Source organism: Acanthopagrus latus, chromosome 20, assembly GCF_904848185.1.
Source record: "Acanthopagrus latus isolate v.2019 chromosome 20, fAcaLat1.1, whole genome shotgun sequence".
NCBI classification, from domain to species: domain Eukaryota; kingdom Metazoa; phylum Chordata; class Actinopteri; order Spariformes; family Sparidae; genus Acanthopagrus; species Acanthopagrus latus.
The window spans coordinates 9,837,856-9,855,765 of NC_051058.1; the positions used below are offsets into that span (position 1 = coordinate 9,837,856).

The window sequence follows — 17,910 nt, forward strand, 5'->3', positions numbered from 1 at the left end:
ATGATGTTACATAAGAAATTGCAGTGTAGCACATGCATGAATTCTGCTCCTTAGTCTTAGGGAATTTCATCTTAGCTAGCTAGACGTGCATTTTGTGATAAGTAATTTTAATGATAAACCAAAGAAGCTAACCAGATGTTATCAAAATATCTTTATTTAAGCGCAGATAAAACAACAGGAGAGAGGCGATCTCTTAAGGTACATTTTCATATTGAGCTGATATCTAAAGCGCTGTTACATCTAATTGCAAAACTGGAAATTTTACAATATTACACCATTTCTTATGTGCTAAAATGGAACATTAGAACAAGATGTTGGCAAGGCAAATACATTTAACGGAAGAGACAACAGATCCAGAGACTTTTATCAATCTCTAAAGGAATAATGCATCATGATTTGATTTGATATGACATGATAAAACATAAGAAAAATTGTTTTCCTGGAAAAAGTGAAGGTGCTCACCCTTTACCCACCTGACAGCTGATTTTAATGGCTCAAGCACTCAATGCGCGTATGTGTGTATGAAAAGGCATGTAAAAGCTTATTTATTTTTTGAGAAATAGCTGTGTCTAGTTCTTATCTTCCACTATCTCAATATTCCTCATCCTTCCCTGCTAATTAATATCACTCTCCTCCACCTGCCCCCTCCCCTCCCAGGGTGTGATATACTCCCTCCTTCATTCCCTCTTTCTTCAGTGCTTCATACCCCCCTGCTCCTCCTGCTCCTCCTGCTGCCTCCCCTTCTCCCAGGGTATGATATACTTCCGCTCTCATTTCCTCTTTCTTCAGTGCTTCATACCCCCCTGCTCCTCCTGCTCCTCCTGCTGCCTCCCCTTCTCCCAGGGTATGATATACTTCCGCTCTCATTTCCTCTTTCTTCAGTGCTTCATACCCCCCTGCTCCTCCTGCTGCCTCCCCTTCTCCCAGGGTATGATATACTTCCGCTCTCATTTCCTCTTTCTTCAGTGCTTCATACCCTCCTGATCCTCCTGCTGCCCCCTCTTCTCCCAGGGTATGATATACTCCCTCCTTCATTCCCTCTTTCTTCAGTGCTTCATACCCCCCTGCTCCTCCTGCTGCCTCCCCTTCTCCCAGGGTGTGATATACTCCCTCCTTCATTCCCTCTTTCTTCAGTGCTTCATACCCCCCTGCTCCTCCTGCTGCCCCCTCTCCTCCCAGGGTGTGATATACTTCCCCCTTCATTCCCTCTTTCTTAAGTGCTTCATATTCTCCCTTCCTCTCTTTGCCCGTTGCTTCCGGGTGAAGGATGTCGTACTCGGCTTCCCTTCCGGCACCACCTGGTAGCACCTCGTATTTGTCATCACCTTTGTCTCGTGTCCTCAGTGCCACATCCTCGTATACTGGTCCTTTAAAGAAAAATTAGTGAAATTGGCTTCAATGAACTTATGGACAATGACAGGAGCAGTTACTCACCTGTGGCACTTCTCTTCTTGTACCATAGATAAACTGCAAGTCCACAGGCTAAAAATAGAATCAACAGCCCGATGACTACAAACACTAGGATGATTTTGATTGGAGGTTTATCTGAAACAGAAACAAAACATAATCCCTGTGACCATTTTTAGGCAGTTTACTATAGAGGTCTGGCCATCAGCACTTCAATACATGAATTTTCAAAGCAACCTTTGCCATCTAACAGAGCTCCGACATGCCAGATAATCTGAAGCCAAACTGATGAAGCAGATGCAGTCTGATGTCTGAGGACTTGTAGGGCCTAGGATAGGTGTAGATCCAAATACCACTGGATCCTACAATTCCCACAATGCAACTCCTAAGTGTTATTTGTTACATCCTTTCTGCCTATGTCTTTCAAACCCCATTTCCCCTTATCTTTAAGAAATTGTGACTCAAACAGTGTGTCTAGGTGCCAGATGCGTAAAACTGTGTAGAATCACATGTAAAACAGCGTGTACTAACAAAGACGGAAATTTGCATATGCATTCTTTCCAACGGATCATAAAGATCTTCGTATGCTTGATTCTGTTCAATGAATTGATGTCAATAGTGTGCAACGGCGCATATGCATGAGCTTAATTTCCGCAAGCATCATTTCCACCCCCATCATCCATAAACGGATGTAGAAATGCCCTGAAACACCCATTTGCATGCCCATTCCACACTCATTTTACCTGAAGAAAGGCAAAAAAGAAAAAGTACAACTGATCATGTTTCATCAGTCATCAGTTAGAGAAATATCAAAGTCCATTAGCAGGAACTTACAAACATAACTGTTGCTGAGAAGAGACATCCCTTTGTCCCACACAGCTCTGCAGGCATAAGTACCGCTTGTCCTTGGCATCATGAACCCTCCGCTGGATTGTGTAGGGTGTGATGGCTGACCAACATCATCATCATCATCTTTGTAGTACCAATGATAGGAAGTATCACTGGGACAAAGTGGACAAGAACACGACAAGCCGACGTTGTGAGACAGAACCGCCTTCATAGAAGCCACTGAAAAAGGACAAATGAGGACACTTTGAAAGATGTCTCCTGGAGAGAAGAATGCATGTGGAAAGCATACACTATCACACAAAAGAGGGGACTAAATCAAGAACATCAGCAGCCTCTGTAGTCAAAGTTTTGGATATGCATACCTTGGACAAACACCTCTTGATTATCAGAGGCCAAACTGTACGGGTCCCTTACAGTGCTATCCTTGTATGTGAAGGTGGCGTGGCACTTATATCTTCCCTTTGCAGATTCGGTCACAGTGGGGATAGTGTAAGTAGGATCGGCACTTTCCTGAATTGTTGCGTCATCTTTGTAGAAAATTGTGTGGCTTATCTGGTTTGTGCCCAAGACAAGGCACCGCAGAGTCAGCCTTTCTCCAGCCACAGCAGGCAGATGATACATTTCCAGCAATACTTTCTTGTCTGAAAGAAAGTGAACATAGTGGAGCATTTAGCAGCTAAATAGCCAGATAGTCCACCCAGGAGTGCATCAAGAACAAAAAGGGAGTTAGAAGTAGGGCTGGGCGATATGGCCTTAAAATGATGTTGCCATATTTCTATGCTTTATGACAATACACAATATAGATTTATATTTTGTATTTATATATTTTGAAATATCCTCAAAACATCTAAATAGAACAATATTTTTTAACAAATACCTCTATCGATATTACAACATTTTGAAGGGATGACTATTTGTACTTTTACAAAATATAAAAATACATTTTTCCTAGAAATTAAGCCTTAAAATAAGAGTAGGCCTACCTGAAGTCCAGACTGTGATTTGGTTACTTCTAATTTGTTTATTACGGTCAGTACACCAGAAAATGGTCTCAGGAACTTCCAGTCTTCTGGGTTGAAAGTCCAGACTGACGTCATTATTCGCTCTTAACAAAATCTCCCTTGTCCGGTCTCCCCTGTAGACCCAGCACCTCCATCCACTCAGACGGTTGTCGTTGTAGAGATTCAGGACAACTGCGCTTCCATTCTTCATCACTGGGTGGCCTGTCTTGATGGTGAGTAAGGCTCTGGGAACATATGCTGAATGGTAAATAGATGAATGTTACTATCATTTGTATGTACTCCTTTTACACTTTTGGGAGTTTAAACTCTAATGTACTCATGTTAATGTGGTATATTTACCATTGATGATGATGTGCTTCATGTCACTTTTTTGCCCACTGATTTCACACTGATAAGAGCCTGACTGGTCGGGGGTAGCAGATGCTACCCTCCAGGTTTTTGTCTCCACCGCTTGCTCCGTGCCGTTGAAATACCATTTCACTGTGCTCCCACTTGAACTGTCCTCACAGCTCAGGTAAAACAAGTCCCCGGAGAAAATCTCATTTAATGCGGGTGACACAGAGACTAAGAAGGGAGGAGACAAAGGAAAAGAAGCCAAACGGTCATTAAGTTCTCATGTAGACACCTGGTACAATTTATGTCATCGCCAGATACTGCAAAAGGTTGTTGTAACTTGGTACATTTACTCAAGTACTGTACTAAAATATACATTTGTGTTACTTTTTCATTCAACTTTTTACTTGTACTCCACTACATTTGTTTGACAGCTTTAGTTTCTGTTTAGTTTTAGAATAAGTTTTTTTATACCATTCCATTCCAGGGAAAACCAAGCATCTCCAAACTTCCAAACTTGGAAATTTTGAATTTTTATGATGAACTAATTGTCGGAGTATTCCTCTGTGAGTTGTGAAAATCCTCCTTGAGCTGATTTAAAGCTCCTATTTGTATGAGAGTTGATTTTTGAGTCTCATTCCCAGCTTGTGAAATGCAAACCACTGGGTTAGTAGGTTAGTAAGATTAGCTGGTCACAAAGCTGAAACAGGCAGTTTTTTCTTACTACTTTGAAGACAGTGATGCTTCAAACATAAGATGATCTTATAAATATGATGCATTGCTATAGCTTTAACTATGCAACATTTTTTTAAGTAATTAAATTCACAACCATGAAAAAACTACTACAGTAAAATGCATAATTACTACGGTTATAATTATTAGCCCAAAACTTCATAATGATAAAACACTGACAAGGACCATTTTACTGCGCTGTGCTTGTGTACTTTTACTTTTGATGCTGAAAATGTTGCTTAGAATACATACTTTTACTTCGGTAAGGTTTCTCAATGAAGTGTTTTTACTTGAAATAGAGTATTTTCAGTGTTATATTAGTACTTTTAATTAAGTAATGGTACTTCTTCGACCACTGCTGACAACTTAAATAGGCAAGATGGGGGACAGACTGCGTTTGCAAACTTGTGAGCACTTATTACCTTGCGGCTTTTGCTGACATCTCACCAGGAGCACAGACACTGAAACAAAATGTTCAAAAAAGTTATTCTTCAATAAACAAACAGTCTTTCATGACACAGACTACATTTGTCTGTGCTAGATCAGGTCGAATCAAAATGGTGATTCGAAAAATCTACTTTTTATGCAACATCACACATCTGTGAATACATATTGAACTTTTAATTGTAGTTTGGGAATGAAATAATTAATATATTTGGACTCAAACGGTGTACCCAGATCTGTGATGTTGTTGTTTTTCACACTATTAAAGGTAATTAAATTAAATTGTCTGCAGGTGGTGCTATTTCATTTTGTCTCTTCAGCCACTGGGACAAGTACTGCTCATAGCAGCATACAGTTGTTTTTTTACATGCCACATTTAGTTTTTCTGCCATGTATTTATCTTTTTCAGAATTACTGAATTTCTGTAATTTTAGTTGTGCCTGCCTGAATGTCTGTATGCATGTTTCTTATGTACAGTTCTAAACAAAATGTCTGCAAAGGTACTCTCTACAGCTCTTAATGTAAAATTTAATACTTATTGTTTTATTTATTTATTTATTTTCAATTTGGATATTCAACACATTCCTAGTACAGATGCAATATATGACTATATTTTTTAAATCATAGATCAAATGTTAAATAGAAATGAATAATTTAACCGAATGTGTACGCATCCAGGGAATAATGTAAATGCAGTATACTTGCAGTATACATAAGCTATTGTCTCCATGTATCAGCATCTGTATATGCGCATACAAAATCAACTTTTATGTGAATGTAATGAATTGTAATTTTTGCCTTAATTTTTAATTCATCATAATATTTTTTTTTCAGTGGACATAATGTTGACTTGCATAATCACAAGCTTAATTAAAACATTCAGTTTCATGCACTAATGTTTGATTTAGGGCGATAAAGTTAAGCCGGGACATTTTCTGCCACCTGCAAGAAAAACGACAAATTCATTGTATTTAAAATTATCGAGTATTTAACGTATTTGTTAAAACATTTAATGCAGAATATTTTTGTATATTTTAGCAATGTTGAAAATTGAACTTAATTGAATGTTTGATTAAAGGCATCTCCAAGCTGCAGCGACTCCACCCAAGCCTTCACCTTTAGTTTCTGTGTTATACACTCCACAAAATGTGATGTTATATAGATAAACATCGGTGGAAGGTTTCTATTAAAGCTCAATACATTTCTGCCAAAAAACATGACATGAATATTATAATACTAACAAAAATGAAAAGCTTACAATCCTAAAACCACCTTTAACCCCAGCAGCAATCCTGGTTCATGTTTCTTGGATCTATCTTACCTGCCAGGAGCAGCAGATGAATTCCTCCCCTCATTGCCTGGCCAGTGTCACACATGCAGGAGAAACAACACTAGGACTAAAGTGCTGTGAAGTGACCAGGCTAACTTGGTGACTGTTTCAGTATTCAGTCAACACGTTGAGGAAGTTGAATGGGGAGAGGGCGGTGTTCGTCCAAGTATCTTACTAAAGTCATCTTTTACAAGGAGATGAGGAGCGCCGCATGCAAGCTCATTAGTAAGAAAGAAAGAGAAAGATGACAGTGAATTCACAGTATATACATTCACCGTAATACATGACATGAAGGGGAAACTGGAAGTAGATGCTTCAGAAAGCTTTAAATCTTTCCAAGCAGTTGAAAGGTTCTTTATAACAATTATAAATGGCAATATATACAAAAGATTTACTTGCCTCCCAAACAGCCAAAGGACAAAGTACAGTAGAAAGCAGTGGAAAAACTTGATTATACCATGACCAAAAACCCAATACTGTGAAATACTAAGTAATTATAAAATCAGATGTCTAATTCAAGCTTAACAAGAATGGCAGACAATAGAATAAAAACAAAAGCCCACTTTTGTATGGGAAACAACAGATAAACCATATAGTAAAACTCTAGCTAGCTCTACAACTTACATGAAAGACACCTAAAGTCACAGAACAAAACAGAGGTATGAGAAACATCATCTAGCTCCATTCTAATTTAAACTGAATCCTGTAAATAATTCTAATAATAATAGTAATCTGTCCTTCAGAGCTAAATACTCCTAATATTCATACTCCTTTTACTCAAAACTAGTGCATTCAGGTGGTCACTGTCTGAATAAAAGAAACACCTCAATTTGTTTGGATCAATCTGCGATAGACAGCTTAACAGCTTTTATCATTTACTTCTCAGAGCTCACCTATTTGTCTAATTTATGTGACTGGCAGCAAACTGAATGCAACAAAATGGTTGTATGATAGATCTGATCATGCAAACAATACACCGGCTGCATTTTTAGAAGCATCTGATGAAGCCATTTAGAGGTACAGTTCTTGAAATGTTCAGTCCTATAAATAATAGTATGAACATTATGAAAAATAATTTCAGAAAGTTAATGAAATAGCCGTTAGTGTTCTCTTGACATCAAAAGTTCCCCTCTTGCAGTTGTTAACCAGAATTGACCATCTGCTTTTGATTTCTGAGAAAAGAGTTTCTGGGTCATAAAGAGGAAACTGACTCATCTTTTGGCCACCACTATCAAACCACTGGATGTAAGGGTGTGAATGAAACAGCCATGTAAGTAATGTGACCTTTGTCACTTAACATAGGACAATGTTGTCAACCTGTCCTTAACCCATGTGCCCAGATCAGGTTTAAAAAAAAACTGATGATGTGTCACTCAGGAGATTAATAGTATGTCATTTTATGGCAGTACTTTGTGATAAGTTGTTATGTGCCGGTCATTTAAGGACACTATGGCTTTTAGGTGTGAAATGCAATACTGCTGATCTCTGCGGATGAAAACAGAAAGTAAACTGATGTTTGCTTGACAACTTCTGCTTTTCTGCAAAAGAAGGACGCTTTTTTTATAGAGATGAGATTGTAAGTTCCCTGAAAAAAAACAGCATAGACCAGCACCAAAACCAGCACCAAAAGACTTGTATGTTGTGCTGTGGTTCTGGTCTATGCTGTTTTTTTCAGCTGGGTTACTGACTCCTCTCCTTCACCTAAAGGTGTTGTATACACTCTCAGTGGCTTAAATATCTGAAAACAAAAGAAAACTATGCAGACATCTCTGTATCGAAGCTGTTCTACTCAAAAGGCATAATGAGTCATTCGTAGGTGACGCATGACAGACCATTAGGTGGTGTTTTTTCTTGTCTGTTTTGTTTCTCAGAAATTAAAACAAGGGGTCAGTTTCGCTTGTGCAATAGCAACTTGCAAAAGTTGTGGTAGTTGTAGACATACTGTAACGTAATCCCTTTTCAACAGTAAAATGTTCTCTCACCCTGTTATGGTTATGGACTCCATGTTATTATGTGTTTTTGCTGTTTTTGTGTGGCTGAGTCTCCTGCAGAGGCTGGGTATGGCGTCCCTGATTGGTGGAAGCTACTGTGGCTCACTCACCTGCAGCTAACCTACTCATCAGCGCCAGCTCAAGAAATCTGGACTTCTCTTCCCTGGTTGGCCAGCTGGTAAATCACTCCACGTAGTTCTATCGATGGCTTCACTCTTTAAGTTACCTCATCAACCTTTTCTGAAATTCGCCTTTCTGACACTTACATGTACCTTTTCCTCGTTATTCCATTTGTAAAATCTTTCAAATCTTTCACCTGCCTTTAGTCCTCGCCTTTGGTTTCAGTGAACACCTACAGAAATTACACATCCGTTGCTCTCTTATATTTCCATGATTCTCAGATTTGAACTTTTTGGGGGTGACACATTTATAACATGTTAAAAATCATTCTGAAACTAATTTTTCAATGCTCCCATATTAAGGAATATTTGCGATCTTCAGTTTCAGTTACTTGAAATGGCCACCAGAGTCCAGCACTGAATAGGTTTTCCTTGAGTCAATAATGCATGAATGAGGCCTTAAAGCAGGTTTGAGCCCATATTTCATTGACTCTGTCAGTATACAGTAAGTGTAGTGTGTACAGTGAGCAGGTGTAACTGTATTTAGGGCTGTGAGTAGTCTCAGTCTGAGTGCAGTAACAAGCAGTAGTTTGAGAAAGATTTTCAGTAAGAGTACTGTAACAAAAAATATCAGCCACATTTATATTAATGAGTACTCGCACGGAAAATGTTCTGATATCATTTTATGTTTGAAGCCAGTGATTTTAAGCAACACTTTCTCTGTGCTTCCCAGCTTCGATTTCATAAATCAATAGCTTCTGTCTCATCCTGCCCTCTCCTTCTGTCTCTTCTTCTGCTTTTGTTTTCTTTTCAGCCTAACTCTACCTCACCCAAAGCAAACTAACTGCGCACACTAAAACACACAGGGAAAAAAAACCATAAAATAAAACCTAGCCAGCATTTTCTTGCTACTGTATGTTCCATCCATCTGCCCGTGACCCACTTTTCTCTCCTTGCCTTTGGCATGAGAGGTGTTAACACAGAAAGCAGGAGGAAAGCTAGTTTCTGGTAATAAGGACATTGGGTAGCTAAGGCAGTGGAAGTGCCGAGGTAGGATGAAAGTGGGGTGAATATAAACCGTGGAGTGGTGCACCGTTAAAGGAGAGCACCCACTGGAGCTCTTATCAAAGGTTACAATGCAGGTGTCATGTCGTCCTTGAGAGGCTGAATTTGTCAGGATTCATCTACATCTCTTAACAGAGAGTACTATTGTGTGCATTAATGTATTATAACCAAGTACGCCTTCCTCTGTCCTCTACCCTTCTCTTTGATGGGCTCTAAAAGCATAAATCAAGCATAAGGGCAGTTTTTCACTCAAGCACTTCAGCTGAGCAAATGAAATCCTCTGAAAGAGAATTATTATATAAGGTAACTTAGTATCTTCACACATATCCAACCTTAATGGTACTTAAAGTGTCATATCCAAGGTAAGTTGTTGGTTACCTCAGTTCTGTTCTGCAACTTTCTCTTTTGGATTTTAACTTTTGGGGGCATTTTGCCTTTATTAGACAGTTTGAGTTTAAGTCTTGATGTAGACAGGAAATATGAGGTGTAGAGCTGACATATATTAAATTCCCCAGTGTGAATTGTTGTGGTCATTTCGGATCTGTCTGAACCACCGAGCTACTGGACATTTATAGGGTGGAGGTGTCGATGTTGTGCACTGTTGTGCGACCCACTGCACATTGCCACCCTTACCTTGGAGCACATGCGCTGCCTTTTCTATCTAAAAAAGGCTATAGACAAAGAGAGAAGAGGTGACAAAGTATCATAAATATGCTGATGCACATGTAATGACAAGTAAAAAGCTTCATCACAGTGGTCAGCCATGGTTGTTTTGAGTCCAAGTGAATCCAAACAGAATGGCTCCACTTTCTCTTGTTGTTTCAGGTTATAGTGCCTGCAGGCTGCAATGCCCAGATTGCAGTCCCTGTTTCCATTAATTTCCGAATTTTCAAGTGACAAATTCCACAATTCAACGATGCATGAAAACAGTCTTGCATAGTGCAAAGTGCCTGTTGTCGCGTACTTGTATGGACCAAGTTTCAGGCTTAAACTAAACTTTTTTTAATTCTTTAAACATCATTTTCCATCCCTCTCTGAGTGTACAACACAGTGGATACTGTCAAGGAAAGAATGTCTGAAAAGGGTGCCATTACCCCCATTTAAATGATTGGTATCTTGCCTCTCTCGACAACAGCAGATTATGGGTGTTGGGAACATCTATACAAACTTCTGCTTACAGACATAGTTGGCTAACATATCTCAAAGCTGCTGTAAGCGCTGTTGGCGTTTTGGCTAACTTCCTGTCTGTTTTGCATTCAGCAATCCCCTTTCTCCTCCCTGTGTCACCACATTCGCTTGACTCCTTTCTTTTGTTTGAGGCACCTGACATTGCCTCTGTCTTTCCTTCAAGCATTTTTTTTCCCTTGGCATGTTTGGCGTGTAGAAAAAAAAACACCACAAGGTGTGCTGGAACTGGTAGTTTACCCTGTTCCGCCAGTTTCTTTCTCTACAAAAGTGGTGGGCGGAGAGACATTGTAGTTCAGATCATTGGTGTTGAGATTTTTGGGCAAAAAAGTAATGAAAAACCTGGCCATATGATGACATTTTGAAAATAATGATCAACCCTTGAGGTCACACATATTTTTGTTATAGTAGTGGATATTAATTTGGTCCTAAAACAGTCAGTCAATGTAATTCTGAAACTCAGATTTGCAAACAAAGGTACATCAGCTGGACTGACAATGTAGCAGTTACATCCCTACCTTTTCAAGTAGGAATTTGATGTTGGTTTGCAGCTCTCCCATCAGTTCAGTGTATCAGTGTATGTTCTTAAATGGTTTATCCAAAGCACAAAAAAGGGTAGCAGAGCAGCATGGGCATTGTTTCTGAGGCTGTTGAGTCTCTTTAGTCTAATTTTCTACGTATGCAGTAAACATAGCATACACAATGCTAATCAGAAGACAAAGAAGACACTTTGAATAACCGTCATTCCTTTACATTTGTTCAAAGTTGTTGTTGGTCACTATAGTAGGACAAATTGTTCCAGAGCATGTAGCATCTATATCTGTCACCATCTTTTATTTCTAACGCATTGGTAGTAAGGCCACATTCCATGAATGCAAAAAAAAAAAAAGAAGAAGTCATTTTTCCTTTATTTTCATGAGGATCTCTCTGCATCATAGACACAAGTGGAACAATGACTTGGCCTGAATCTAATTGCTGTCCACGTGACACAGGTAAAGATAAAGGGGGGTTGGAGGTGGATGGGATCATATTGTGGGACAAGTGCGAGCGCGTTTGATTGATGGAGTGACTGAAATAATGAGCTAGAGAGAGAGCGGGAAAAGAGAGAAGGGGAAGAGTGGTTAAAATGCGATGGAGCAGTGAGGGACAAAAAAGACAGAGAGAGGGTAGAGAGAAACGAGGAAAACTGGGGATAATTGAATAGAAGAGCACTTGGTCGCCAAAAAAAAAAAGCAGAGAGAGCATCCGACAGAGAAGGTGAAGAGTCAGTACGCAGTGAAAGAACACAGAGAGGAAGGAGAGCGAAGGAGAGAGTTCAGTCTGGCTGCTGAAGTAGGAGAGACAGGAGAGAGAGAGAGAGAGAGAAAGAGAGAGAGAGAGAGAGCACGCCACGCTGGAGAGAATGCGTGAATGTGTGTGTAAGATAGAGAGAGGGAGAGACAGAGAGAGAGACGGCTAAACCGGGGCACAGAGTAGGTGAAAGTGTGTGTGTGTGTGAATGAAAAAGAGAAAGAGAGGCGGCACGTTATAGTGGCTCAGGCTGGCTCACAACGATGCACATTTAAAGACTTGAAGGCATGAAAATGTGATTTTTGGAGGAGAAAGTCACTCTCTCTTTTTTCCCCCCTCATCTATATTTTATCAACTGGATCTTGCTCTCATTTTCTAACCCCCGTCCCCCCCTCTTTTTTTTTTTTTTTTTTTTTTTTTTTTAAACTATCTTTCTGGTTTATGAAGGAGGTCACTGCGGATAAAACGAGGAGCAACACAGCCCGGACTGCAGACTAAAAGGTATTTACTTTCCTAAGTTTGTGTATTTACTCAGACTTTTGGTTGGGATTAACCACAGCTGTGTCTATCTCACAATCAAAGACAGTGTTCAGCAGCAAAAAAAATACAAAATGAGGAGAGAAAACTAGCATCGGAACTGTGAACTGAACATGAAAGATGTGAAGTAGTGGGCACGCAAAGAAGGAAAGAAATTATCCTGAGCAGCAAAGTGTGTGAGGGTGAAAGCCAAAGCAGAAGTGGGTGCTGATGAAACTGTGGCAGAGAGTGTGTGTGTGTGTGTGTGTGTTGGGGGGTGTCCTCTGAGGCCTGATTCCCATGTTTTATGGAGGTGGGGAGGAAGAGTAAAGTGGGACAGAGAAAGACAATTACAAAGATCACAGAGCCTTCAAAGAGAACTCTATAATAATCGCAGATATCACTCCAGAACAGCTTCAACGCTGATCACTGAGAGAAAACTGCTCCACTGTGGTGGATATAAGCTTTATTAGTTAGGGTTTAAAGCAGCTGTAATAAAGCAGATTTGTTTGCATAGTTAACGTGAATCACTGAGGTTGAATTGCATAGACATTAAGGAGACTTTCCTACTAAAAGGATTGCTGCCAGACATTTTCTTCTGGACACAGTGGGCAGTGACGGTGGAAAAGTTCATTCCGCTAAATGAGGCTTTCATGCTGAAACTGACTTTATGGCCATAATTGGATCCCTTGTGACTTGTTAAGACCCTGTTTCATGTCGATTTATCCATGTTCATTATGATTCATAATTGCACATTGCAGTCTTTTACAACTGCTCCTCCACAGTTACAGTACAAAGTAGGTTATGACCTGTTGTATTGCAGTGCACAGAAGAAAATTAGGGCAATAATTGATGCAGGTGGCATAAGCCAGAAATTAGTCTGGGAGATGTTAAAACGTGTGCTTATATAAAACCTACATTTATGCAATACCTATTTTAATACTATCTAGACACTTACAGCTTTGTATTACATTTTACAGAATCAATCGAGAGCTCATCAACACCCACATTTCACACACTTGTGTAGCTGCGACTTAGCAAAATCGCTACCTGCTCACAGCATTCAAGGTGTCAGCTGGTGGAAAGGTGGAAACCCTCTAAGGACCCCAGAGAACTGACTCACACACACATGCGCACACAAACACACACACACACACACGCCTAAATGCAGAAGTCTGTTCCAGCTCACTGCACTTTCATCCTATAGATACAACATAATTGACTCTGCACATCCTCCTAAAACCTGCCCCTTGTGGTGTAATGCACAACAAGCAATATTGGCTCTAATAGCATATTTTTCCCTCGGAGGAGTGCACCTGAGGGAATTCATTTGGAAAAAGAAGAAAATAAACGAGGCAATTTAGAGCAGAGTGGACACAGTAAGATGAATGGCCTCCTAACAAACACAGAACAATTGATCATAATGGAACAAAGGAAGCCGGAGGGACTTAGAGCGATTATACGCAATGTGTGACTAACGCCAAAAGAGAATGTGATTATGAAACAGCCGAGTGGAAGATGAAAGAAATGAAGTACACTGAAAAGCTTGATGTGTCAGTGAAGGTGTGTGCCTCTTGGATTCAGGAAATTTCCACCGCCACTGCTTACTTATTTCCACTCCGTCCTGTCCCGCTGTTCTTTCCTGTGCGGTCCTGTTCTGCCCTCTCGCATCTCGCAGGAGTCAATAAACAAGGCCAGTCAGTGTAGCAGATGTGACAATGCTATGTGGTCCAGCAATTCTCCAGGGTTTGGTATGGAGGGAGTGTAAAGACAAAAGACAGGCACGCTGAGAGAATATTTCCAGTGACAGCTCACTGCTGTGGAGGAAACACAGCTAGACTCGGTAAGCTGCAAGCTACTACTGTATCTTTGAAGCAGAAATGCAAAACCCACTACAAAATGTTCCCTAAATCAGTCCCATGGGAATATTAAACTGGGCTACAGCTGTATGGAGCCATTTAAAAAAAGAAAGCAAAATAAACACGAGCCCATTCCAGTCCACACACTTGAATACACACATGCTCGTCAGCTCCTAATTCAGGGACAAACACTGCAAAATCTGTGCAGAGAAATCCCACAGACTGCCTTCTGTCTCACATTTAAAGTGTTATCATCAAATAAGTAATTAATTGTGTAAATAAAAATTATCATTTAATATGATTTTTAATGATCTTCTAATTGTTATTTGCCAGAGTCTCATTGTTGTGCTCATTAAGATGGAACGCGCGAGAGGAGCTGTTTCCCCTGACTCTGCAAGCCTTTCATTATTACATACAGGGAGATTTCCCCCAGGGGAAAGATCTGGAGGATTGCCGTAAGCCATGAAAACAGAAGCCGGCAGAATGCGACACATCCACCATTATGAGGAGCTCAAATAGCTACGGCTGTACCATTTCTGAACACAACTTCAAGTTAATGACCGAAAAATACATTCACACTCCTTTCTCACAGATGGCTCAGAAAACAACAACTGGCTTTTAGATGCATTGATCAATGGGACTTTACAACAGTAGTGAGTACCTGGCAGCTGACTTGGTAAATCGAAGCGATGACACTAGAAGAGGAATAATGTATCACTCATTAACCGAACTGCATGCTGATGTAAACCAGATGGCCCCTCAGCCAGCGAGATTTGGCTTTTATACCAAGGTAGTGTTGATCTGATAATTGTCGAGAGTAGGTGTAAAGAACACACGGTCTGATATCTCCGTATCGGTGTTGTCCCCGGGACATCATTATTAATGTTGCTCCACAAGCATCAAAGCAACTGGCTGATCACATTTTTGTAATGTTAAGCACATGGATGAGAAAAAAAAATGTTATGGTCATTGTCATAATCAATAAATGGATGTGATCTTCAATGTGAATGTGACTCAGTAGATAATCGTGCATGAAAATCTTGTGAATAGCTGTGAGGAGAAAGTGCCTGGAGTATAAGAGAACGAGCTGTTCCACTGAGGTATGTGGGGACAATGAGAAGTATCAAAAACAAGAAAATATCCGGAGAAGATGGCAGGAGAAGATGATAGTGTCTCAAGGACAGAAAATTGTAGCAGTAAGTGTGTGTTTACAGTTAACTACGAAGACCGTTTGAGTTTATCTCTCTGTACAAATCATGTGGTTATGATAACCATGATGTATGTTGTCCCAAGTCCCAAAACTATGATATCACAACAACATGATTGGTCGGTTGAAACAATGGCCTAGAACAACATTGATTGTGAAGTTCAAAGAACAACACTAGCAGGTGATATCAGACACACCATATAGCACATGCCTTCCTTCAGATATCTTGGACACACATTTAATACCTTCACTGCTTTTTCCATCGACCATCTAACCTCGGCTGCTATAGACATGCTCCCCTAAAACAAGTGTATTTGATGCCAAATACTAAGGGTGTGTGTTTTAATATCCTCTTTTGTTTTTGAACTCACATAATATATATATAATATATATATACACATAACCTCATTGACTAGAGGGTCCGTTCTATGTGAACATACACACCAGCAGAGTGATGTAGCCAACTAGAAGGCTCATGGGAATTTTCCCTGGGTGACGTATTGTAAACAATTCAACGTTAGTTTTAGATATTTCAAAAAGATGAGATTGTGGATTGTGATTTTGGTTAAATAGATCATGATAATGTTTTTTGTAGCCAGATCACCCATCCCTACCTTCTAGGCTATAAATTATACTGGTTTCTGGTAAAGGTTTATTAGAAATATTTTTATTTGGAGCATACAGCTACAATAGTCATAAGCAGAAAGTGCAGAGATAAGAATGAACGGTCTTTCTGTCTGTTGAAACCAATTACATGGAATGGTGGGCAAACTCTAATGGGACCTGACAGGCGTCAGCATGGTACTCACTTTGCCAGCCGTGTCTAATAGTATTTATTAGTATCTTGTTGACTTTTGTCTCTCAGTGTTACCTTAATGTCAAAGGACGTGCAAGGTAAGTGGAAGTGTCACCAGTGGACAGTCTATTTGTGGTTGTTTATCTGCAATGAAATTCACCTCAAAGCCTCAAACTTGTGCTCACCTCCATGTGTCCGACTAGTTTGTCTGTGGCCTGCTTTCATTGTATCTGCGGCCCAAGTCGGGAGCTCTGGGACAAGTATAAAAGACAAAGATGCAAAAGTGATTCCATATAAGGAATTCTATGGATGTTCTGTTTTATCAGAAATGTTTTGATCCTGCATCTGTGCTTCTTTACTTTTGTTGTGAAACAGAAGGCAACCTGCTGCATGGTTACCTTGTGAAGTTTCTGTTTTCATGACATTTTAATGCATTTTTTGTCATTTCATGTGTACTGAGTGAAAGAGGAGTTTGTGCATATAAGTCAGCTATGTTTTACTTTTGAACATCTTAGTATTTTTTATTAGATGCTAATAGTCCTGGGATATGGTATAATTCAAGTAATTGCAGAGGGAACACTTTATTACAAAACATACAATTAAAACAGCATTGTTTCTCATATTTAAGCCTGCAAACATTAGCTCAATATTGTATTAGTATTGAAGGTGCAGATGAAATTGTGTTTCCATGGTACAAGGATCTCTGTCTTGGAGTCCATACGCTATAAGGGGGCTGAGTGATTCGTTGACGTAGTAGCAGGACACGTGTGAAGCTTGAACAGAAATACTGTTTTTTTTGATCGATTACTTGACGTATTTTTTTTCTCTATCATCCATTTAGAGCTTGGAAATATAAGGCACACAGATTCACGTCACTTTGGGTCATGAAAATTTGGGAACCTTAAAATGAGGCCTTGGGCCAGTTGAGAGAAACCCTAATTTAGGGGTTTCTGTTATATAGTCGGACAAAGAAGCTTTAGCTACTCTATCCAACAATGTTTACAGCAATGGGGAAGTCTCTAAAATAGCGCAGGGGATGTTCACTCCTAAATTTGTGCTGCATTGAGGTCTCCCAGCCCATCCAGCCAAGTTTAGCCCAGGCGAGGCCCTCAGCGCACGCTCCACCTGACCCAATTATATCCAGTCTGAGGGGAAAGATAGCCCACTTTGATCTACATGAGACCGCCAGCCAAGCTCCAGCTGACTGATCTGGCACTTGATGCAGCTTTCTGTTAGACATTTTTCCAGAACGGATGTGTTTGAGAGTCAAACTCGCAGCACCGTCCACGAGTCAAACTGTGGACCTGTGAGTGTTTGTGTGGGGGCAATCGCAGAGTGATCATGTGCTGGGAACATCAGGCGAGTGGTGTGTAAGGTGTGAAGTAAGCTTTGGCCCCTTTTTCCTAAAAAAAAAATCGTCCTTGGTGAAGTGGCGATGGGCAGCATGGACATGCAGCACAGATCAAAGGGGCCGGATGTTCATTGTGAAACAGGGAGCTGGAAGTAATTATTGTAATGATACACTTAATTACTGATTAGCAGGGTTATCATTCTTTGTTTGATAAGCATCCAATATGCAATTGACTGAAAGGTGCCTGTTGTGTTAGATAGGAGACTTTTTCTCCCCTGCTGAAGGAAATCAGGATATTTGGTAGCATAGAGGATGAATCTATTGCTGGTGTTGTTATCTGCCTGTAAAATTAATTCAGTTAAGCACTTGCAGTTCATCAGATTTTATCAAGCAGAGATTTAATTACTGCTTGAA

The 17,910-nt window shown here is 40.0% G+C and overlaps 1 protein-coding gene across 3 annotated transcripts; it reads right to left on the reverse strand.

Moving 5' to 3' along the window:
* Positions 1 to 136: 136 nt before the first annotated feature.
* On the reverse strand, positions 137 to 16,384 carry LOC119009538. Of its 3 annotated transcripts, XM_037080903.1 has the most exons (9): positions 16,331 to 16,384; positions 6,109 to 6,335; positions 4,766 to 4,804; positions 3,618 to 3,842; positions 3,240 to 3,515; positions 2,619 to 2,897; positions 2,242 to 2,475; positions 1,435 to 1,545; positions 137 to 1,367 (listed from the first exon to the last, which is right to left on the reverse strand). In XM_037080903.1, the coding sequence occupies exons 2-9, from the start codon at positions 6,161 to 6,163 to the stop codon at positions 625 to 627; spliced, it is 1,962 nt and encodes a 653-aa protein (XP_036936798.1). In that variant the 5' UTR covers positions 6,164 to 6,335; positions 16,331 to 16,384; the 3' UTR covers positions 137 to 624. The 3 variants fall into 3 exon arrangements, with proteins under 3 accessions (XP_036936798.1, XP_036936799.1, XP_036936800.1); XM_037080904.1 differs by lacking the exon at positions 16,331 to 16,384 and having other exon boundaries at positions 6,109 to 6,998; XM_037080905.1 differs by lacking the exons at positions 4,766 to 4,804; positions 6,109 to 6,335; positions 16,331 to 16,384 and having other exon boundaries at positions 3,240 to 3,502; positions 3,618 to 3,753.
* Between the last annotated feature and the right edge of the window lie 1,526 nt (positions 16,385 to 17,910).

Bases quoted from the DNA above. Each gene is read 5' to 3' on its own strand.
- LOC119009538 (XM_037080903.1), bottom strand. From the start codon at position 6,163: ATGTGTGACACTGGCCAGGCAATGAGGGGAGGAATTCATCTGCTGCTC. The intron at 3,516-3,617 runs GTAAATATACCA...TTTACCATTCAG, and splicing joins GAAGCACATCATCATCAATG to CATATGTTCCCAGAGCCTTA. The intron at 1,546-2,241 runs GTAAGTTCCTGC...TTTCTGTTTCAG, and splicing joins TCTCAGCAACAGTTATGTTT to ATAAACCTCCAATCAAAATC.